Source organism: Caretta caretta, chromosome 4 (genome assembly GCF_965140235.1).
Source record: "Caretta caretta isolate rCarCar2 chromosome 4, rCarCar1.hap1, whole genome shotgun sequence".
In the NCBI taxonomy this organism is placed as follows: Eukaryota; Metazoa; Chordata; order Testudines; family Cheloniidae; genus Caretta; species Caretta caretta.
Window position 1 is genome coordinate 31,185,192 of NC_134209.1, and position 25,406 is coordinate 31,210,597.

Below are 25,406 nucleotides of genomic sequence, written 5' to 3' on the forward strand. Positions count from 1 at the left end.
TCCTTTCCCCCCCTTGGCATTAAACACACTGCTGTAGGTGAAGCATTTGGAGGCTTGTAAACTTTCCCTTACACATTTCATACTGCTCATTTCCTGTCAGCTCTCATCTTAAAATGTCACCCTAGCTAATCACTTTTTGCTCCTATTATAAATATGCCCATCTGCTCATTGGTGGATAACACTGAAGTACAATAGTCACTAAACAAGGAAACATTACCCAGAAAGCCAAAGAAAGATATTCACAGGTGCTTTTCTCCACACTGCTCTCTTATTTGAGTCTGCTATCATAAACGCTGATTGCTCTGTAGGCCAGGTGAGAGAGACCGGTTGTTGTCTTGTCCAAATATGGTAATACAGAAAGAAAAGAAGCCTGCAAGGTTCATCAGGGCTACTATAGCCTTAAGGTGGGATTTTCAAACAGGATCAATTCCCACGGACTTCAATGGGAAAAGAGTTAGGCCAATGCGGAGCCCTTTAGAAAACTCTGGCCTTTGTACAATGTTAGAATGGCACGGAAAAATATTAAACTGGACATAATTAGAAGGAAGCTGTTCAGAACTTCAAAAGCTTCCCAGGGGAAGACACACATTTGGGACTAGAGCATGGGTCCTTCTTTTCCTGACCAGTGGAGGGACAACTTGTTTGTGTTTGTTACATATATAGTGTCCAGTATCTCAGCAGAGATGAGTGAAGGGGAAGATCAGCTGATTAAAATTAGGGAGGAAGTGAGGGACTTCACCACCAGCCACCCAAGGGGACAGTTTTGGGAAACTCTTTCTGGCCATTGTCATAGAAGTGCTTAGGCTGTTTTACATACATGTGAGAAGAGGGCTGAGGAAAGGGAGGGAGACTATTATTTTAAAAATTGCTGTGTGCAGGATGTTTTCTGTCCAGTAACCTCAGGGTGGGGTTTGCAAAAGTACAAAGTGGAAATAGAGTTTTACCACTGACTTCAATGGGAGCAAAGTTAGACCAACACTAACTACTTTTGAACCTCCACCTTCATTGTTCTACCTGGAGATAACATGCTTGATTCTGCAAGGGGCTGAGCCCTCTGGCCTGATCCAATTAAGTATTTAAGCATGTGGCTAAGATTGCAGTCAATGGGATCACTCATACTCTTAAAGTAAGGCACATCCTTAAGTATTTTGCCTCACTGGACTAGGCCCAGAGTGCTCAGCACCTTGAGGATCAGGCCCCAAACGATTTCATTTCCAAACACAATTGCACTGGATAGTTCTCTCACAAAAATCTAACTAAGCATTCATAGACCAACAGTGGACATGATGCTGGGCTAGCAGCACACACGTCTGCTAGAACACTGCTGTGATTTAAAGCACCAAGTGCAGAAATCTGGTTTGCCAGCTAATCCCTATGTGAAGTGGAACCATTTAGCTGAATAGTAGAAATGGGTGAAGGGAAAACTACAGACCACCTAAAAAGAAAAAGCTGGCAGGAGATCAGTTTTCATATCACTCCACAGTTTCAAATCCCCTAACTAACTTCCCCTCCTCATCGGATGCATGAACTATATGAAATGTAGCTCATGAAAGCTTATGCTCAAATAAATTGGTTAGTCTCTAAGGTGCTACAAGTACTCCTTTTCTTTTTGCAAATACAGACTAACACGGCTGCTACTCTGAAACTAGAGATTACTTGTAATTTTATAAACAGAGTTGACTTGGTATTTTGCATCCAGGCAAACAGGGGCTGTCTGCTCTGTCACTAAAAAGGGAAGAAAAGGACAGTTCCAAGGCTTTGCCACATCTCCTATAGCTAAACGAGGAGCAGCATCAAGCCCTGTTCAACCCACTGCTTAAGCAGGTTCTATTGTGTTTCAGTGCAGGCATTTTCATCTCTGTGCTGTCAGCTGGTCAATGATTACAAATTTAAAGTGTTCTGCTAAAAAGATATTTGGGTGGGAGACCTCCAAAGGAAAAAACTTTGCGTGGCCGGGAGCCAGGTTGCACTTTGCCATCCAAGTCAGCACTCAACCAAGGCCTTAGCATGTTGCTGAGAGTCACCCTGCTACTGGAGTGTCACCTTTCACCTGAGATATAATGTAAGACTGAGGTCTTGATGGTTTCTGGTAATTAAAAATCCCACTATATTTTTTTTGTAGAAGTAGTTATGTGGCAAGACTCACTGGGGTAATTATATTCTGCCTGCCTAGATTCCCTCCTCAGCTCAAACTGAATAAAGACATTCTTCACTTCCAATTCATAACTGTTGGGATTCATAACAATTAGCATTATTGATCACTGCTAATCAGTTGTCACATTTCATCACAGATGTGGCTGCATAACGATGGCTAACTGTATTATTGGACTGTCTATAATTGCAGTTTGAACAGCACTTTGAGATCCTCTAGAATGAAAGGAACTACATAAAAATGGAAGGAAGCATTATTATTGGGTAGGTTTCTTAAACAAGTTTATTCACAGGTCAGGTGATAAATTGCAATAATGAAATGGGGAATTGATTTATATTTTAATTATGTACGTTATTTTTCAGTTTAATGCCACAAAACTGAGTCAAGACCATATCTAAACACGCTGAGAATTCTGCTATAAAGCAGAACATGAGTAACATTTTCTTTTAGCACACATATACCCACAGTGCAATTCAGACACAGCAGTCCAGTTATGCTGTCCCCTTTCCTGGATGGATGGTCAAGGAATCCAAGTTCTGATGTGACACTACTCTATAAATGCCGAAATTAGGAGGGTGCACTGAGGTCTTATTTTATGGTTCTTGTAAATCAGAGGTATGCAACACAAGATAGGTATCTAATCTGTACACACAACCCTTTTGTTAATGTGCACCTACTCTACCAGTTTCTCTCTTATCTTTAGGCTGGCAAATACCACAGAAAGGAGTCACCCCCAATTTGATAATTATGCCACTATATGATAGTGGTCCAGAAACTCTCTCAAGGTCATTGAAGGGTACCGAAAATTAAGGAACAGCCTTGATGATTTTTTCATTGCTTTGAGATTATAATCTTACAATATGGCCTGAGTAACAGGCAGCATGCAGCTGTACTGTCCCAGGAGCGAGCAAAGCAGGGACTCAACTGTAACTTGGAAAGTCTTCATTCAGTCCCTGCTTCCCTACTGATCCATGGGGAAAGCCAACCCTTTCCTTGGCACATCTTATATTCCTGTGCACGGCAGCTGAGCACGTAGGGGAGTGGAGCCAATGTCCTGTCCCCACCCTTGCCCATCTGTGAGAGAGGTGAAACACATGCAGGGATGAAGATGCTCACTAGGCCCCCCTGGCCCTGTGCAGGCACACAGCAAGAGTCAATCTCGCCTTTGATATTTTACATTGTTATAGCATTGTGGAGTCACTTCTCTTTTTTCCTTCTCATAAAGCTATTTACTTTTGGTTTCCTCCAAAACACTGAATTTTTCAAAACTCTTGCACTTTGTACAATAATAAAACTACGAGGTGCTGAGTTTTAAATGCTTTGCATCTTGCATGGTTTTTGCATTCAAGAGTTTTTTCAAAATGCAACTCAAAAACCACCTGTGATTTTTGCATGGCCTTGGTCAACTGATCCACGTTTTTAGTTTTAAAAAGAGCATATTCCCTTCCTTTAAGGAAGCAAAAGGTTTTATTTGTAGTTTGGGCAGATCTTAAGATATCCAGGCCACAGGGCGTCATGTGTCACGTGAGGTCAAGAAGGTGATGAGCATAACGGAGTTCAAGGGAAGATGCTACAGTCCCAAAGTGGGAAGCGATGGCAAAAGCCATAATCCCCTTGTATCATGTTTTATCACCAAATACCTAGAATAGGCCTGGTGCCTGTTCTAAAAGTAGAGCATTACGTATGCAGGATGTGAGGACAGCTGGCAATCACGTGTCTGAAATGCACTCATGAAAGACAGAGAAGATACGGGGAAGAAAAGAAAAGAAAAAAAAAATCTATACTAAAGATCTGTCTAAAAGCAGGTTCCTGATTTCCACGCCACCTTTCAGCAACAAAATAGAGGCACAGAACCATACAAAAATACAAAAGGCCTTTGTCCAAGGCCCTTGGTGCTTGCCCCCAGCTCTGCATCAGGAATCTTTCTGTGCCAACACTGATGTTTTTAAAAGTCTAAACCAGTGCTGGAGAAACATTTTTTAATTCATTTTCTTCACCTATTTACCCCTCTGTTCCCATCCCCTGGTCTCTTCATGTAGCGTTTCAAAATAAAGGATTCCCACAGAATCGTGTCCCAGTACCCTAGTGTCGCAGCACACACCTAGGAGGAAACAAGGCTAAAAATACACCAAAAAGGGTGGAGGAAAATATATAACATACAGACACAATGATCAGGGGTAGGAGAGACCAGGGCCTGATGGCACAAAGTGGTTATTTTACAACATTTGTTTTATTTTTACTATATAAATTTAAATTTGGATTGGGGGCAGAAGGACAAGTTGGGGTTAAAGTATAAGGACAGGAATTGTGGGATGAAGGGAGGAAAGAGGGAGAAGCGAAGAGGCCGGGAAGGGGAGAGATGGGCACTGTGGACTGGGAAGGGGAGGCTGGGCACCTGCAGGACTGCAACGGCAGGAGAGGGAGTTGGATGCAAGGGTAGTACAACAAATGGCAATACAGATAATGATGAACGGGATGGAAATACCCCATGTCCAGATTTCAGAGTCCAGGAAATGATGATGTCAGGAGGCTGCAAAGGCTCCCCCCAGCTGCTGCTCTTCTCCATGTGGAATGAGGGTGGGGAGGCCACTGAGACTGGCACCCTAGGATGAACCAACTGGACCCAGCAAAGAGGAGCTGGAAGGCTCTGGCATACCTGCATTTTCAAATTGTAGCCAATGCTTGCTGCACCAGATTCTGTCTTGGTTCATACCCCATGCAACATCAGAGTTTAACAGGATTGCATGAGGGTGTAAATCGGATCAGAATTTGGACCAAAAACTCTTCACTTGTGCAAACACTGCAATTATTGTAAATCTCCCACTAGCCAACGGTAGATGGGAATTACTCAATAGCTTTGCAAGAAGAATTGACTTTGCACACAAACCACATGCAAGTTGCTGGACTATGTGACCCGGAGCAAGTCAATAAATCTGTAAAGTAATTGTATTTTTGTGACAGGGAGCAATGTGCTGCTACCTTCTGCTGATGCATGAGTTTTTGTAATCTGGAACCTCATTGACTTTCTCCTGCATACTGAACTAATTTATTATCATTCCTTTTTTAAGTTCCACTGTGCCATCTAGAATTTATTACACAATCAGCAGGTTTAGGGACACTTGCCAGGATACAAGGAAGGTGACTTTCAGGAATGGCAGAACACACACCGTCAAAGGGCCCATTAAGTAGTTATGCAGCTTTGAGTAAACAGGTTGCTCTTATTCTTTTTGCCCGAGTGTTTGGTTAGATCATACCAAATCGACTGTGAACAACACCAAACATTAGCCACAGGTCTACAATTAATTGCTTCCAGAAGTACAGGTCTTTCCAGGAAGGTGATACTTTCTTTACTGCAAGTCAATGGTGAGGGACTATGATGTTTTAGGTCAGTGCATGACTGAACCTTTGCCAAGGTAGCCCCTGGGCATTATACTCGCTTGTCTTGGACACGGACCTCCGTCACCCCCTCCACCCCACCACTCTTAGATCCACCTTTTTATTTTAACTAAATGAAACTATTAGAGATGTTTCCTGTTTAATCATAGGCACTCGCTATGTTAAATTTAATAGAGAATAAACTTGTTAAATAGAATAAACTCCCAGGGCATCAAAAGGCAAATGGCAGTAGAAAAATAACCTGCTAAAGGACAGAGTCATTAGAAGAGTGAAATAGTGGTAGCAGCATATGAAGGTCAATATCAGAGAAATGTATTATACCAGTATCAATGCCTCCCATCCAGCTTGTGAAGAATTCTAGACTGCACCCTGCATGGTCTCACCTGTATCACAGCATTGCATCAAAACTGAAAGGGCAATATTACAGGTACTCACTTTCACTAAAATAATTCTTGCTAGCTCTTCACATGCATGATTTTCATCATCCTTCTTTGTGTGCTCCAGCTCAAACAAGGTATTATAGTTTTCCAGCATTTTGGCCATTATTTTGTTGCAGATTTCCTGTTCCTTCATACCTTCAAATCCAGAAGGCACGCTGCAAAATTGGATGAAACATCAAGCAGAGCATTAGAAGGACTCAAAATACTAGTGTTCTTGGACATAGCCATCATATTGTAATAGATACTCTTGCTGGTACATAGAAAAAACTCCCTTTACCTGTGAATGGGCTTTCAATGAAAGAAGTTCTAAACATTCAAACTTTACCTTGGTTACAATTATTGCATTTGTTCTCAATTACTTTGACCCGCTATTAAAAATGTGGTCACACCTTATATTATATGGTACATTTATAAATAATTTAGAAATCGCTAAATATAGGTTATAAGCATGCTACAGACATGAGCACTATGTTGCATAGATGGTTATAAGTAATTTGTTAACACATTGGACTCAATACATGGCTAATCAATTGGTGTTAAATCAATTAACTGATTAGCAATTAGTCATTTATAACCCCTTAAACTAGTTATAAGTGGACATTATAAAGTGTGACCAAAATTGCAAACATTTCAAAGAACAGGGGCAACATGTAATCTACTCAATTTAAAAAAAAAAAAAAAAAAACACTTAGTAAAAAGTAGTTTCAAGCATGACACCTGCCCTTGTATCCCTCTGACAATTTTTGTGGTTTTACAATCATATTTTCTTATTTTTTAAATGTTTTCTCTCTCCTGTTGCCATGCGACAGATCCACACAAACAACAGGGGACCACCTGACTATACTGGTGGAACACTTAAACTGACTATACACAAAAGTGCTATTAAATGTGCAACATAAACACACACGCATTAGAGGCTTAACATCCTGTCTCTGTCACTCCCCTTGCTATCTCAACACTGGGTTCCATGTCAGAGCAGACTGTTCAACAACATGAAAGTTAACCACACTGCTTAATAACTCCCTCTGCTTTTGCCAGCCTTAATATCAAATTTAAACAGTCCCTTTGAAAATCACAGTCCTTCTTGATACCAAGTAAATGTACCCAGGTGATATCAGACCCCTTTCACCATATCATCACAGAAAATCCAAGTTCCTCTGTTCCTGAAGGACCAAACACATGCCATTGGTCAGTTCCTCCTCATATCTCCCTATCCAATAAGACAACACTAAGTCCGAACCTGTAATAAACTTATCTAGGCTTTATTCATTTTAAATAAAAATGTAGCAAGACACAGTTGAACAAGAATATTGAAGAGACAGACAGACAAACTTCGGTAATTATTTTATAAAACTTCTGATCAAAGTAACAGTCTTATAGGTTCAGCTTCTGAGGCTTATCCCAGCTATGGCAGCCAAGGGTTCTTTACCTGACAGACAAAGTTGTTGCCTCTTAGGATCCAGTCTGGTAAAAAGAATCTTGTTTCCTTCCACTAGTCAGCTTTTACCCCAAACCCCTGCCATATGACCGTTCTGACCCCCTTGCTCACAGATGCAAAAGGTGATGGGAGGAGTCCATGAGGTAATTCTTCGGTGAAGTCATCCTGTGTGGGAGTTCCCCCTTCTTCGTTGTCCCGTAAGCTGTTTGCTACCTATTGTATGGAGACTCAAGGAGTTCCCTCTGGACATGTTGCTTTTTAATGGGCATCAACTGACCCGTCTCTCCTCTAAGTGGTGTACCAAAACTCAGCAATGACTTGTTATCATGAAATCTGTCCCAGACATATGAGAGTTATATAACATACATGTATAGATATTACTCTTAACAGGAGAAATACAGAGATGAGCATGAGTATTAAAGTCATCCGTTCACCAGCATTTAGGAAAGTCCAAACACTACATATTTTACTGTGATTTTAATCACTTAAATTGAATAACGTTCCACCAGCGTTAAGCCTGAGAGACTCTCAGTTGATACGTAGGCCTAGAGTTGGCCTAAGCCTTCAGCTTCACAATCTCTCTGATTGGTTTTAGACCTGGTCTACACTACTAAGCGATGCTGACAAAAGCTGCCTTGCATTGCCCTAGTTGTGCATGAGTCTACACTTAAATTTGCCTCCCACTGATGTAAGTGGCCCATTACATGAGCACAGTAACACCATCTCCATGAGCGGCATTGCAATCTTTAGTAGTCACCAGTTCATTTCATATACAGGATGTGAGGTGACAGAACAGACATATGATAATTACCACTGAAACCCAGTTGTGCAACAGAAACTCAACAAGTGAGGAAAATATACAAAATAATCCTAGATATGTAATAGCCCACAAAATACACCAGAGGAATGTCACACCTGCAAATATTTTCATGTTATTTAGGAACATGACTGGGTGCAATTTTGGTGTTATTATCCTATGTCTAACATTAATAATTTGAAGTAGTACTTATAATTCAAATTATTAATATTAGACATAGGATAATCTAGTAGTGTGCTAGATTTCTATTGGATCAATTATTTTCATTCTCATTGGTTATCGCATTACTTCAGCTATCCACTGAAGTAACACTCTACCAACATTCCAGACATTTTATTTACATACACACACAATTTTACAATGCAGTTCTACTCTTAACAGCATCTGTTTGCTCCTTTCATGCATTCAGAGTCATATCCGCCAATGATAGTGACAAAAATAAAGTTTTTACTGCACTTTACTCCTGCTCCTCCTTCAGAGTTGATAGAGCTAAGAGAGAATGAGCTGAAATCTATTTCATTTTCATGCATCAACAGATCCAATCACTGGCACTTCTACGCCACAACCAAAAGATCACTGAGGGCATCATGCAATAACAACAGAGTTGTAAGTCCAACCACAGGTGTATCCAGGGGCCTCGTTTGCCCTGTCTTGTAACAGAGGCCTTGAACCTGAGTCTGAAGAGCTGAAAATTAGAAAAGTAAACATTTCTTTACTTGTAACCTGAGCCTTTTTAACCTAGAGATCAGTAAGAGCCAACAAACAAACCCCACAAAGTTACTTTTCAGGAATTGTTTTTTCCCCCCACAAAACCTTATTACTGCCTCTAAGGCCAAGATCAGGGGTCTCAAACTCGCAGGGCTTCTGCGGCCCACAAACCTCCCCAATGTGGCCCGTGGGGCTCCAGCAGTTTTGGGGCCCCACCTCCCTTGGCCCCACCTGCCACCCCGGGCGTGTCTCCCCCCGGTGATTTACAATGGCCCGGGGCCCCAGCAGCGCAGCGGAGCTGAGTGGCGTCTGCCTGCTCGCTCCACGTGTCTGCCAGGGCGGGGCTGTGCCTCCTCATGCTGCCCCATCCCCGAGCGCCTGTGCGGCCAATGGGAAGCTGCAGGGGTGGTGTCTGGGGGCAGCAGCGCACCAAGGCACCCCGGCCCGCCCCGCCTTGGAGCCCCAGGTAAGCGCCGCACCCCCTGACCCTATCCCAGAGCCTGCACCCCCTCCCCACACACCCCCTCCCACCCTCAAACTCCTTCCCAAGCCTGCACCCCTCCCCGCTCCTTGAGCCTGCAACCCCACCCCCTCCTCCTGCACCCCCACTCCCTGACCCACCCCAGAGCCTGCACCCAGCACCCAAACTCCATCCCAGAGCCTGCACCTCAGACCCCTCCCCCAGCCAAACTCCCTCCCAGAGCCCAACCTCTCACCCCTTCTGCACCCAAACTCCCTCCCGGAGCCTGCACTCCAATTCCCTACCCCAGACCTCCTACTCTCTCTCCCAGAGCCTTAGGCAAGTGGGGGGGGCAGAGTTTTGGGGGGGGCGGGTTCTGGGTGGCATGAGTGGCATTATTGGCCTGCTGGGAGGATTTGAGGACTGGCATTGGCCCTAAGGTAAATTGAGTTTGAGACCCCTGGCCTAGATTGTCTAGTTTGGATCAGGTGAGGAGTGAAAATTACACTGGTAGTGGGTTCTAACCACACACAAGGGGCAGCCTGTAGTCAGAGGCAGTAGCCCAGGTCTACAATAACAGGCGTCTTACAGGTCAACGAGTGAGCAATAAGGTGCAAACTTTAATCTCCAGCCAGTAATATTCATCCCTCACAAACAATAAATCCACTCACAGAATTTAAACAAATAAACAAAAAACTAACACCTCCACTTAGATGATAATGCTAAAATGCTAGATTGCTGGGGATTAGAACTAACTCTGGAATGCTTTAGAAGTGATAAATCTTCAGACTTTGCCTCGGGTTACGTTGTTCTCACCCATGGTCTACAACAGGACTGGCCATACCGTTTCTGTGTCAGAACTTCTTGTGCTATAGGAACTCCCCAAAGAGGGCAAACACAGGGCCTGATCTAAAGTCTACCGAGGTCCATGGGAATCTTTCCTCTGACTTCAGTGGGTTTTTGACTCAGTCCCATTTTGCTCAAGAACAGCTTTTCCAGAACTCACTTAGCACCTTACAGGATTATAGTATTGTAACTAATAATTAGATGCCAACAACTATATTATGGCAACTTAATCATTTATACAGAAAAGAAGTCAGACAATATTAAAAGTTAAGGCCCTCAGAGTAACATTACCTCCTCCACGTTACTCCAACTGTGTATTAAAATGTAACTGTAACTGCCTAATTAACAATAAAGAGCTATTACATAGATATGTGAAATAGGAATGATTTGACACTCTTTTGAGAACCTTCTTTTATTTTCTGATATTTTCCATGTTGCAGTTTACTGCCTTAACATGGCATTGAAATAAGGAAATTAAATGCAAAAAACTTGGTATTTTTGTGAACGGGAAAAAGAAACAAATGGGACTCCCTAAAACTCCCCCCACTCACATTAATTATTCCTACTTCTCCTCTCCTCCTACTCACATCGGTTCAACTTTGCAACCTGTCCAGAAACAGAGTCCTTTTGATCCCTGCCCTGGGAGCTCTGCCCATTCCAATGAATGCTCCAGTAGCATCACGGAGAAGGAGTGGCTTCAGAAGCTCCCCTCACACCTCACTGATGAGCCCTTCAATGGGGAGCTGAAACAATGCCTACTCCTACTCTGCTGAACATGATCACTGGGGACCAGAGGAGTGAACTGCTGTAGCTGCGGCAGTACTAAAGTCCTGACTAGCACTGGGTCTAGTAAGAGAAGGGAAATCATACCCTTTGGTCACATCTTTGTGGAGAAATACAAGGGACAAATCAACAACACTTCTTCCCAAGCAGCACCAGAGATTAATTCCAGGCCAACCCCTAGCAAGGCAGGACAAATGTTCAGAAATCTCCTCATGCCTGACTGTGACATAATGATGTTTATATGTAGGTCTGGCTCTAGTGCTGGCCCACACACAGGATATGTGGCCTTGCACTACTGCCTGATAACTTTTCTTTTTAGCTCAAGAGGTAAGGGCCTGTGTTTTGGAGCTGTAGGACCAGAATTTTACTCTTGGCTGGGTGATTTTATCAACTAACCCATGTCTGTAGCGTTTGGATTTCATTATAACAAGGCTTCCTTAGGCTCTGCAAAAGTCTTAGAAATTCCCTACTCATCATGCTCACAAGCAAATATTTCAACTCGTCATTTTTTTTTTTAAACTCAGAATTTTCTTCCTTCACAGCTGACAATAACTATTCCTCACTGAGGACTAGGTATGTGCCACATCTGAATTTTTTGTCTAAGTGATTTTGAGCTACCAGTCAGCAAAAAAAAAAAAAAAAAAAAAAAGGTATTTATATATTTTAGTTAAAAAATATATTTCCTTCATTCTTCAGTAGCTCAAAAATGGCTTAAATTGCTTTCTTCAAACCCAAAATTAAAAAATAATATCTGGAGTGAGCTCCTACAGAGTTTCACCTCAAAGGGAAAGTTCTTCAAAAAGGTTTCAACCAGTGTCAATAGCACTGTACATTACAGGAGTTATATTCCAAGCTTAATTTGTGACAGTGACTATTACAGCAATTACGTATGCGTGTTTTGAGGTGTATTTTTTAATGAATACCCTGGCCCCAAATGTACAGTCCAGGTGTGTAGAGCTCATTGCAGGTGCAGGGTCAGTGGGGGCTGAGACAAAATGGAACCAAAGAGAGCCTGAAAGGCACTTCGGGCCAATGCTGCAAGTTAAACAACAATTCTAGTTTTAAAGATTCAGTCCCTCTACTTTCATTCTAATAGTCTGTGTGCTATGTCTGTATGCGTTACATGTCACCAGCAGCCAAAATAGGTACAATTCAAATGAATAACCCCTGTTGAAATTTAGGTCACTTTCTTAACTTTTGCAAATTAAGCAATAAACCAAAAGCACAGTTTGGATCCTTGGATTTCATACAGCAAATATGCCCAGCAAACAGCCCTTGCACAGAATCAATATATTCCATGCTGGAATCCCAAGAAATACTTGACACATTATAGAGGGGGAAAACAAATCTAAGTCTCAGCCATTACAAATATTAAAATCCCATTTTGGTTTTTTGTTTTTTTTGTTTTTTTTACACACAGAGATTTTATTCTTCCAAGCAGTAAACAGAAGTTGAAAAGCACACTTGGTTCATAGCGTACTATTAGAGTTATACTGTGGTCTATTTCCACACCTTTTCTTCCTTTTCCTCGCATTCTTCAGACACAGTGATGCAAGGGGGAGGGATAGCTCAGTGGTTTGAGCATTGGCCTGCTAAACCCAGGGTTGTGAGTTCAATCCTTGAGGGGGCCATTTAGGGATCTGGGGCAAAAATTGGGGATTGATCCTGCTTTGAGCAGGGGGTTGGACTAGATGACCTCCTGAGGTCCCTTCCAACCCTGATATTCTATGATTCTAAGAGTAAATCAGAGACAATTTACCGGTACTTAAAATGCACACACACTGGCGTTTGTACACTGGCAGACTACAAGAGGGTATAATGATTTAGCTGTGGGTGAAATAGTTATCTAGGGCAAATAAGTGAAGCAGAAGTGCAGTCTGTGCAATGGTGCAATTCACTGTTGGCCTAAAACCCCATAGCCAGGTTTGGAGTGCAAGAGAATTGGTGGGAACAGAAAACAAAAGGTGCATGCAAACAGGAGAATATGCACCCTCTCTGAAAGTTTCATTCATGCGCCAGAGCCTGGTTCCAAGAGATTACGAGTCAAACTACTGTTTGGCCATGACTTCAACCCTATTCCTAGCAGGGCATCTGTCAATGTCCAAATTTACCTGCCCAAGCAAAAGAACATGTCTCACTAAAAAAAGAAAAGAAACTCAAAGGGATGGCTTTTTCTTGACAGGAGGCTACATGTGCAGCCCCACATGATCATCTGTGAGTGGGTTTCAAGTAGGCTGCAAATTTATTAGTTGCAGATACATAAACTGAGAGTTGCACAAAGTACTACACCATATAGGTTTGATTAAGAGGACACAGTTGGGGGGGACCCTTATTCAGAACCCACAGTAATCCTCCATATGAAATATTTCAGATATTCAAAGGGCCAGATCCGGAAAAAATTACTCAGCACAAGTAATCCTCCTGAAACCAAACATGTGCATACCTTTGTAGGGGTGAACCAATAGCTACCGGACTAAAACAGCCAATATTTGTTGTGCATTTGATCTGTGTAAATTTCCTCTATTCCCTGTTATAAAATGTGTAAAATGGGTTATAAAATCCAGAGGCGTCAAAATCCATGTATGTACAAAATTCTTCTGAAGAATTATCACCATCCTCTGGAAAGCGTTCTCCAGCTACCACACTACCATCAACAAAAAAGAAAGACACAAGGGACGAGAAAAGGGCACAATGCCTATTTATGGAAACCAGCTGCAAAACAACAACAACATCAGAAAGAAAAATGTTCTTGCCCATCACAATAAGAAGCCTTCACCTGAGGCAATTAAACTTATTTTGTCATCACAAAAGGGCAAATATCCAGCAAGCAGAAAAAGCAACGCCGTTTAATACTGTGCTTTAAAATAGCATCCATCTGCTTTTAAAGGCACTCACAATTTGCACTATTTTAAATTTCATCACTGTGGCTGCTTTGTCTTTCCTGATGATCCACCACATCATCATTCCATAAAGGAGCTTTCCTACAGACCTTCATCACCAATTTACAGATTTAAGTAATACAAATGCAGAATAAAGTAATAAGCAGAAAAAAAATCAGAAGATATAAAAGAAAAACATGTTTTTTAGCTGTGATTTCAAGAAACAATTATACAGGACCACAGTTTACCAGCGCTGGCAGAGGAAGGTATAAAATTACACCTTCCTAAAGAGCTATGTTTCCAGAATAGAAGCTGTTTGGTTTGAAGAGCTTACAAATGTTTCTCTGTGATCTGTCAAGCTTCCAAACTCCTTGAATAAGGCTATTTGGTTTACACAGTTTACAAACTCCACAGACTATGGAGTTTACAAAATGTTTTGTGACGCTTATAAACAAGGTGGAGTTTTAACGGCTAAATCTATCCTTTCAAAATTACAGGGGAGGAGCATACAGCTTATAAACCAAGGTAAGCGCACCTTTCAGATGTGGGACATTTTCTATGGCAATCAGTTGCAGTTGACGGGAGTCTGGAGACAACACCCCAAAATAAGGATCCCTCATACTGTGCCAACTCAATTCACTTTGACACTTTATTTTTGTTGTTGCTGCTGCTCTGATCCAGTGAAAGCCACTGTGGTTAATTAAAAAGTCATGTTTTGTTTAATGAATTGTTGGGAGACACATGAAATGTCCCAACATGGTGTTAGGGGCACTGGGCTGTCTTTCAGATGACACATAAAACTACAGTCAGGACCACATGTGCTCTTTGGGATCCTATGGAAACAGGAGCATTAGCCCCACCATTTCAGCCATATTCCAATTAGCGATATCATAATGGGCCTGAACCAAATGGAAGACACCCATTGGCATAAGTGGGGTTTGGATCAGGCCCACTCTGCCTACAAATTCTTCCACCAGTTTCAGCTAGCTGAAGTATTTTTCTTTGTTTCCTGTCCAAAATTGTTATGTCGGTTGTGAGCACTAATAGTAATAGCTGTCACATTCAATCCTAGAGATGAACTCCACTGAGGAACAGAAAGATTCCTATATCCAGCTTGAAAAGTTGTTTGGATGTCCTTCCAGATGCCAAGTTCTACATAACTACAAGGTTTTATTGTTATTAATTTGTAGACTATGACACGAACACTAGGCCACCACCAGCCCCGATATTCAAGGCTAGATGCTGCCCTTGGCTACATTTTATTTTATAAACAAATTATTAGTTTGTTGTGCAAGGTCTCTCTCTTTGTTTCAGCTGGGCACATCTTTCTACAGGTTCTCTCTGCACCATTTACACTGGATTGTAACACTTTGCAACAATTTGTGACAGTTCACAAATACATGCAGCAACTGCGTTCCAAAGGAGAAAAGGAAGTCAAACAAGTACATTACATTGTTCTGCCTGAGTGTTTTTGCCAGCATTTAATTTACTAATAAAAATGGATCTCCATGTTGCTGACATTGGGAGCCTTGTTCATTGTTTAACAATTTAATGGGGTGGGTTTTTTTTTTTATAAAGCTATTACTCTAGACTCATTTACCATGCAATCAAACTCAAATAAGGAAATGTTTCTGTAAAATAATCCATAAAACAATCAAGGCCTTAAATTGTTAGTCGACGAACAGGTTCTGAAACAATCACCAACTAATCGACACCACCAGAAATCACTTTAGCATTCACTGACCTCTCTCTTAATCAATACTGGGAAATTAACAGTCGTCAGTGAGCACTGTAAATGTGTCAACAGGCAGCCTTTTAATGTTGTAACAGAAAAGGAGGAGTGAGAGGGGGAAATTGTCATGCAGCAACATCAAAAAATATTCATGATTGACCTAATAATTATTTACACACCAGTATCACATTTCTGGTATTTGTTAATTTTTAGCAGCATAAACTTTGGGGCAGTTTTGCAATTTTTATGCTTTAATTGCTATTTCTATTCTCCTAGTTCATGTCAGAACGCAATTTTGTCTTTTGCCCTGTGGGGGCTAGAACTTCTAGCATGCTGCTAGTTTGCCTCTGTCTTTACATGAAGAAATTAAGAAAAAGTCAAGGGTTTGGGCATGAAAATCCCCACCACTTCAAACAGCTGCTGCGATGTACCGATTATAAAGTAGGATTGATAGAAATGAAAGACATGTGTGAGGATCTAGGAGAGTATTACAAACAACAGTATTCAAATCAGAGCTACAAAAATAAATCCCTTATTATCCTAATTCAAAAGACACCCTTACTAAATATTTCACTTTGGACTATACTGGAATTGGAATTAGTGGTTAGGATTTACTGAACTCTTCCTTCCAGCTCCTCTTCTCAGTGGAAAAATCAGCATGTCTGCAACTCTTCGCTTTTGCCCACACTCAGGAATAGTCTTATTCAGCAATAGATATGGCTGCATCAATGCTGACCCCTAAGCATAGACAAAGGCATGCAAGGGTTTGCACAGACCGGGCTCATGGAGGTTTATCCCTTCTCATAATCGGGGTAAAACCTGATTAGCTCAATCACTGCAAAACTCGGTTTGCCCTTGTCTACTCTTATGGGTCAGTCCCAGCACAGCTCCATCAACTGCTTAATCGGAGGAATTTCCGAATGCAGACAAGGCCTTGTGGGAGAGCAGGAAACCTGCATTTTTATTATATTTTTCTTGGCTCCACAATGGCACGTGGGATGGCCTTATCCAAATAAAAACAGACATACACTGGAGGGACCACACCATACCCTCCTGTGGAAATACCTACTGGAGGTGTACAAAGGATCTAGGTGATTCCAAGAAGCTCACCTACGGAGTTCCCGTCTAATGCATCTCCCATGAAGGGAAGAATTTCCTAATCCCCAGAGATCCTTGTGTTGGCAAGATGCTCTACCTCTATGCATGGTCAGCTCCTGCCTGCTCCTCCTCTCCCCTCCCTTCACCCCCACAGGAGCATGCCACCATTCACCACCCACCCAGTTCTTACACAAAATTCCCTTTTCTAACTGGCATGCAGGCATGGACCATTCCAGCAGCACTCACTTGGGTATGAATATCGACTCTGTTGTCAGAAGGCTTTGCAGAGTAGAATGCCACTGAGTGCGGCTGCAAACCCAGCTCCATCTCTGCACCACAGCCCCTGTAGACGACCTTCCACGAACCCTCTCCCTCACAAGTAGGGGAGGCCTGATCAGGAGTATGGAGCTCAGGAGATGACTGGGCAAGCTAAGCTAAAGAAGAAGGGAAGTCTCAGAGGAAAATATCCAATTGCTAACTACGCTCCACTCCACAGATCAGACAAGGAAATTTTCCTGTACTATTTCCAAGCAATGTAACCGGCATCACTAGACAACTTATATCAACACTTACAGTTGGATACATGAGCTTCTCCCTCTCAACACAAACCTCTCTGTGGGGGAGAAAAGAACCAACAATATTGTTCATCTACTTCAGAGTGAGATAGGTTTGTTCAGGACAGAAACCCTGGGGTGACGCACAGTGTACTGTTAGCCAGAGAACCCTGCATCCCTTACAGGTGACCATCCATGAGCCGACATTTAGCGCTTCCTGAGCTCAAGAACAGGACACATCTGGGCGCCTCTGGTACTGGACGCAAAGAAGGGAGAGAAGAGCAGCGTGAGGACAGAGCCTTGGTCCTACGTTCCCCTTCCATGCTAGCCAGGAGAGCTGAACAGGATGTCATACCACTGAGTTGCAGTTTCACGCACTTACACAACCAGAAAACTGGGCTGAAGAAATCTGAATTATTGCTCATGGTTTAAAGCCTCTCTCTCCTCACTATAGTGTATAATTACCTATTACCAGCAGATCCCTGAACAACTGAGGACGGTTCCTTCAATGGCACCATGCTGCTAGAAGAATGGGTCTGATGAAATGTTTAAAAGAATTTTCTTGGGTTGAAAATAAATGTGGACTTATTAGAATAAGAATCTACATCTCTTCTCTCTGACATGTCTCGATCTTGTAAAGATATAGCAGCCAACTGTCAAAAGCTAAGAAGAAAAATAAGCCAACGGGGACCGGCACCTGCATGTCTTCCCTTTGGGAGATTACCATCAGTGGTGAATACCAGACATTTTTCTTAAACCAGAGTATTGTTTAATTTTAGCAGCTGGAACAAAGCATAAAGACCAACACGTTTATAGGCGTGCCTGTCTTATCCAAGCCTCATCACCCTTTGGCAGGGGGCCAGGGAGGTTTTGATTCTTCAGACCCTCCAGTGGAGCATGTCTCTTATCAATTTGTTTCCAAGGGACAGTTCCCTGACAATGACTCCCCTGCCCAAGAGAGGGACTATTGAACTGTTTAGTGTCCTTCTGAGTGTTTGGATCCCAGCCGTGGCAAAACAAGGCTTATTACTCTGCTAGTACTTCCCAGTTAATAGCTCAGGCAGGAGGCTGCTCATCTGGGACCATTGTGTTGCCTTCCTGTTAGTTTCCTATCAGGCCTGCTATTAAACTAAACCAGCATACGTATAAAACATTCTACTAACCCAGTACAGTCATACTGCTACCATCCCCAACACTGGGTAACATACAGTATTTGTAAATGAATACAGATCAGCCCCACGACCTTCTCAGTCACTGCGACCTTAAAACAACAGTAACTAGGCATAGGGGCTTTATCTTTTCTGTGTGGAGAACTACACTGACCTGGTATTTTGATCTTTTCTTTTTTTCACTTGAGAAATAGTGTCTAAAAAGGTGGAAACACACAGAATCCTGGCACTTCACTTTCCTGGGCATCAACACTCACTTTTCCTTTGTCTCTAGATTCTGACCATTGCCAACAACAGTGACAGAGCTCTAGTACAGACCAGACAGCAGCACTGTAACCACCCGGTCCTTCAACCCTGTCAGAGCAGGTCTAAAACGCCAGCAGCTACCAGGCTACCATCTATGCTAGCACTCCCCATTGCTATCATGGTGTAGCTGGCAGCAATGATGGAGAATTTTAGGCAAAATAAATCTAACCTACATGAGGCCAAAGGCATCCCCGTCTGCCTGTGTCCAGGCACAGCCTCAGCTCGAGCGTACCAAATACTTAGGTTTGAAATCCACTGATCTGCTTTTCTTTGGAAGTTTTCCATTTCCACCTGTGGGTCGTGCCACCTTTTCCTTCCCTTCTCATCAAAATACATCATTCCACCTAGCTCTGTTGGACAGAAACGTCATCTTGAGAGTCATTCATTAAGAAAATGAATGAGGAGTCATGAGGAGTTGGAGGCTACAATGCAGAACTTCACTTTCTTCTTGTAAAGCGTTTTGTTCTGCTTTGGTAAAAAATTAACTTCTCTGCTTACTCACTGATGAGCAAGACCACAGATTCCAAGGACAAAAAGAAGCCCAAGAACATATTTTTTAATATTTAATGCCCTGCATAGCTGCTGTGACACCCATTTCTGGTGCTGGGTGGCAGCAGCCTTCCTGTCCTGTGAAGCTTTGAGATTTCAGATGTTTCCCCCATTGCACATCAAGGAAAAAACCAAGACCTTTCAAAATTTTTTTTAAACCAAAAAAAAAACCAAACAAAACCAAAGACACACCCAACCCAAACTAGCCAACAGGCTGGTGGTCAGGGCACTCACCTACGATGTGGCAAACTCAGGTTCAAGTCCTGCCTGATTTGGGACAGACACTTGAAACTAGGTCTCTCATAACCCAGGCAAATGCCCGGGCCCCTGGGCATTTAACTATTCTTGTGTTCGACCAGAAATTCCATCCTGGACCTCAGAAACTTTCCCCAACGAAAGTTTCATCAAAACTTGCCCATTTCCAGGAAAAGTTTTGGTTTCAACAAAGCAGCATTTTCCAATGCAAATCTTCAGTCACACAATTCATGACCATTTCTACCCCGGGGTGTAACAGCTGGTAAATGTTGGCTTTTTAACAGTGACCTACATATGTGACTCTGTATACACCAATCTTTGCAATCCTGTGGTACTGAGTTTGTTTTTTCTGATTCCAGTGATGGAGACTAACAACACAATAAAATTTACAATATTATTATCTGTAACTTTCAGGTTTATTTATGGACTCTTCAACCTCAAAGGAAACCAAAAACACCATGTCCCCACCACCAACAGGCTGGTTAAAGTTTCAAACGACAATAATTTGACTCTTCTGGTAGCACGGACTACTAGAATACTCATCACTTAATGCAGTGAGGTTATCTAAAATAATCATTACTTCAACAACCACCTGGGATTTTGAAGCATGGAGGTTAATGGCTGTAAAAACAAGTGAGTAGGAAGAAACTCTGCATCTCTGCGCAGGGCCCTACTATCTGAAACTCCATCACAATGAACTCCAAACTTCACATTAGCACTGGAGGAGTCCATTACATCCTTGCCTCCAGAAAGAAGGTGGAGGAGTCTGGACCAGAAGGAAGCAGTCAGTAGAACCAATGAATCTAGTGTCAAATCCCACTCCCTCTTTCTCTGCAGAGTCCCATCCCCTCCAGATAGGTCTCTGGGTCCTCTAGGAGCACAGCTCCTGTCAGCGCCACAGTGCCATTGGATCTGGATCACACACTCCTGAATCAAGAGGATTTGCACGTCTCACTACCTGGAAGCATAGAGCAGGCAGCATCCAGCAGCTGCCCTGTGATGCTCTCTTCCCTAACTGCCCCCTCTCTAGATGTTGTGCAGAGAAGCCTCCCTGGCGTGTGGCAGAAAAGGAAGAAAGCTGTGTAGATGCAACTTTCTTCCTTCTACAAATTTGGGGGATTTTCTGCTCCATTTTTCTCCTGTCTACACCACCTAACAAACTGCTTAAAAAAAGTGTTTCAAAATGCCAACAAACTCCCTCCTCACGCCCCGAAAGGACAACCAAACCCCAAATGTTACCTCTAAAGCCTGCATCCATTGTTCAGGGAATTTATAAGATCAACTGAAACGGTGAGAATTCTGAGCTGCGTCTCTTGCCACCTGCTTCAAAACGTGCTCAGCTGAAGTGAAAGAAAGGGGAGAAAAAAAAAAAACCCCCATGAACTTACTGAAAACAAGTTGGTCCAAAAACGGTGGCCAAATTGAAAACGTTCATTCTGTTTGCCGTGTGATGCTCAGCAACTCGGGTCAAGAACCGGCACAGGTACTTCAGCAGGCAATAGTTGGCATCAGGCAGCTCTTTTATTAGTTCTTTCAAGTTGTTCTCCTTCTCAGCATTGTTTCTAGTGTCTGGGAAGAAAAGGGGGAGAAAGAACATAGTTTCTGAGCTCGATCTTTCCTCACCTCCAATTTATTGATGGACATTAACTAAACTAATTAAATGATCAGGATCAGATTCTTTTGTAAGGGCTGGTCTACACACAAACTTGCACTGAAATAACTAGATTGGAAACTGATGCAAGCTTGTTTGTAGACCAGCCCGTATTTACATAGGATTAAATCCAGATTAATGCAAATTAAACTCAGTGCAGTTATACCTGTGTGACAAACCTCTGCCCACAAATCCTGCCTCAAAACACACTTTTACCATTCAAGTATCAGAAGGGTAGCCATGTTAGTCTGGATCTGTAAAAACGGCAAAGAGTCCTGTGGCACCTTATAGACTAACAGACGTATCGGAGCATAAGCTTTCGTGGGTGAATAGCCACTTCATCAGATGCATGTAATGGAAATTTCCAGAGGCAGGTATAAATATGCAAGCAAGAATCAGGCTAGGGATAATGAGGTTAGTTCAATCAGGGAGGATGAGGTCCTCTTCAAACAGTTGAGGTGTGAACACCAAGGGAGGAGAAACTGCTTTTGTAGTTGGCTAGCCAGTCACAGTCTTTGTTTAATCCTGAGCTGATGGTGTCAAATTTGAAAATGAACTGAAGCTCAGCAGTTTTTCTTTGAAGTCTGGTCCTGAAGTTTTTTTGCTGCAGGATGGCTACCTTTCAATCTGCTATTGTGGGTCCAGGGAGGTTGAAGTGTTCTCCTCCAGGTTTTTGTATATTGCCATTCCTAATATTTGATTTGTGTCCTTTTACCCTTTTACGTAGGAATTTTCCAGTTTAGCCGATTTACATAGCAGAGGGGCATTGCTGGCACATGATGGCGTATATTACATTGGTGGACGTGCAGGTGAATGAACCGGTGATGGTGTGGCTGATCTGGTTTGGTCCTGTGATGGTGTCACTGGTGTAGACACCTGAAGCATATTCTCATCAGCAACTACACACCGCACCATAGTAACTCTAACTCAGGAACCAATCCATACAACAAACCTCGATGCCAACTCTGCCCACATATCTACACCAGCAACACCACCACAGGACCTAACCAGATCAGCCACACCATCACCCGTTCATAAGGGCTTTTTTTGTGTGGGGGAGGGGGCTACGATTCCCCTTTCCCTGCTCTCCCTCTATACTTGACCTATCTTCTCCCCTTGCTTCTTCCACTAGTCACAAACTCTCTCTCTTTGTACCATACCTCTCTAATTTATCCAATCGCTTTCTCCCACTCAGCCATTCCATGGGCTCTTTCCCAGTCTCAGAGGATGGCTCTTGGATCTTGCAATGTGTCTTGCTGCAGCTCTACCATTCCCTTTGCTCTATGAAGAAGGTTCTCTGATTTTTTAAAAAAAAGTCATTTTGGATCAATCAGATCATTTTGTTTTGACAAAATCATTTCGTTCAGAAATGTTTTGCTTCTACCTAATTTTAATGCTGCAAGTAAAACTGACAGGTAACAAAGGTTTTTTTCCTCAGACTGATTTAAGATGTATTCAGTAACACTTATAGCTCCTCATGTTTCTCCCTTCCTACCGGAGAGACGTCCTTGCTCCATCTAACCCCACTTGAACTCTTCTGTCTCACCGATACTGACCTACTTTGTCAGGGATGGACAACTGGGGCCATACCTAATCTGCCGGATAACTTCACTTGGCCTGAACTTTACTAGTTCAGGGCAGGCGATTCCGCAGCACCAGGGCCAAGAAGGGGGCAGGAAATGGAGTCACAAGGGGAGGCCCCACCTGTGTGCAGACATGCATGTCACATGATGCTGAGGCAAGATCCAACGGGCCACAGCGGGGAGCTGTGCCACCTCTTCAGGACAGCAGCCACCCTGGAGGAGTGAGCACAGGGGTGGGCTCGCTCTCCACACCTCTACCCAGGACCTGACCTCTCTCCCCCACCACATCACATCCCCAGGCCCACCAAAGGGTTTTAGTGGATTCTGTCACCGTGTACTACCTTAAAGTTGCCCATCCCTGTACTATGTATTCCTAGCAGAAGAGGAATACATAGTATTACATAGCTTCCTTGTCCCGAAGCAGCTAGTGGTTTGAAGAGAGAATACATAATGCTGAGAGTCAAAAAGAGCTTCTTTAGTTCAAAAGGTAAAGCCTTCTGGTTTTGGAACAGAGCATCCTCTGGTTAAGTCCCAACGAGGTCAGGGACTTCTGAGACCCGTGTCCAGTAAACAGCCTAAACCATGCATGTTGTGACTGAGGCAGCTCAGCAAGTGCGTACTGGAACAATATACATGCCAAGTACATGCTGCTTTGGAACAGCTCGATGTTTTGTGCACTTCGTGCAGAGTGCTTTGCAAAAGAAGGGACAGGACGTTGTGTTGTGGGCTTGCCCTTTCATGGCTGGAGGCTAGGATAGAGGATACATAAAATGATGTTACTGCTACTGACAGCCAAGATGGAGGTTATGCGCTAAGGCCTGAACTGATGTTTTTGATATAGTGCCCTCAGGTTCAAATACCAGTAGGGGACAATTCCGTACACTAAGTCACAGGTCCAAGGACTTTCAAAACAATCCTATTTTTGGCTTACATTTTCCCAAACCCCTTTAACAGAGACTGTGAATAATAATAATAGTAATAATAATAAAATAATAATAATAATAATAATAATAAAAAAAAGGAAGTAGTTGGTGTTTTAAAAAACACTTTTGTGCCCAGTAACTATTTTCAGGGTGAATTACAGAGTACCCTGGGGAAAGAAGAGCGCGAAGTAGAAAAATATGAATGATCAACATGGTTACAACTGCCACAGTTTGGAGACTGAGGGCACGATCGTTAGGTTGGGATGTGCTTTATATTTTGCGCAGTCAGACATTCTTACAGTTAAAAATTAAACAAGACTTATCTTGCATGTAATTTAGGAAGGCCAGGCAATAAATGTTCTCACATCTGTCACTCAGTATAGTTTCTCATAAATTAGATTAACTGGAATTACAGCATGTTGAAATACCAGAGACAACTGTTTCTCAGGCTATGGTTTAGTGATTATACGATGTACTGATTTGAGAAGCCCTTTAAAAAAAAATTTCAATGCACATTACAAATTAAGCTTATTTCTATCTCTTTTTACACTACAAGTTTAAATGGAATTCATTCACAGTTAATGTCTAAACATACCTGACAATTCCAGGACACACATTAATTTTAATTGTGCTGGTCTCTCTGCAGCCAAAAGCTAGCGCCTTCCTCAAAGGGAAAAGGTCAAACATGGCACGAAGCAGATTTGCAAAATTCTGTTCTCTCACTTAATCCATGGCAAGTAATTTTTTTTTGAAAGACATATGCTAAAATACCATTAGATGCCTCATTATCATCCATCAGCATATGGTGAGACAGTAGGGTTTTTGAGTAACAACCGTGTTAGTCTATATTCGCAAAAAGAAAAGGAGTACTTGTGGCACCTTAGAGACTAACCAATTTATTTGAGCATAAGCTTTCATGAGCTACAGCTCACTTCATGTAGCTCACGAAAGCTTATGCTCAAATAAATTGGTTAGTCTCTAAGGTGCCACAAGTACTCCTTTTCTTTTTAGTAGGGTTTTTGTTTATTTTTTTCCATTCTTTCTTTTTACTAGGGCTCGTAAGACTTTTATGACAATTTTGAAAGGCTGGGATAATAAGCGATTATAATAAGGAAGTTAATAGTATCTCAATTTGCACAGATAATTGGGTAATCCCTTTGATTCGATTACTAACTACCTTTTTGTTTTAACAACAACTGGTTAAAAAGCCAGGTCAGTATCACTGCCACAAGGTTGCGAGAACATTAGAATTAAACCTCCGCAAATACTTCTGATTAGGCAGCAAACACTGCCTACTATTCTAAATATTTGTTCCCCTAAGAAGCTTACAGTTATGATCAGTAAAGCCAAATCCTAACACTCAGGGAAAACATGTCTCCCCACACCTAACTACCTGATTAGGAAATGCCTTTGAGAGCTAATTGTCTCTCTCACCTTCCAACTGGCAACTGAGATTGTTCGGTACTTTTCCATCTACTGAAGGTTCTTTCATTCCTGGAAAAACTGGCAAGATGCTAATCCTCTCTACGCTATATTTTGAAGCCAGGAGGGCATTCTTGCGGTAAACAAAGCTACCAATATCACAGCAGCAGACTTAATTCAATGGCCTTGATTTCCCTATTCATTAAGTGTACTATCCTGCAAGGTATTCATCAGGAGCAGGAGGA

The 25,406-nt window shown here is 42.4% G+C and overlaps 1 protein-coding gene across 6 annotated transcripts in view; it reads right to left on the reverse strand.

Annotated features, from left to right (window-relative positions):
• FAM13A (family with sequence similarity 13 member A) overlaps nucleotides 1-25,406 on the reverse strand; it is a 198,914-nt gene that overhangs the window by 151,064 nt on the left and 22,444 nt on the right. For all 6 annotated transcript variants that reach the window (XM_048848645.2, XM_048848643.2, XM_075127514.1 and 3 more), the window contains exons 4-5: nucleotides 20,971-21,151; nucleotides 5,984-6,143 (exon numbers count right to left, since the gene is read on the reverse strand). In XM_048848645.2, the coding sequence (XP_048704602.2) occupies nucleotides 5,984-6,143; nucleotides 20,971-21,151 (341 nt within the window). The remainder of the gene's footprint in view (nucleotides 1-5,983; nucleotides 6,144-20,970; nucleotides 21,152-25,406) is intronic.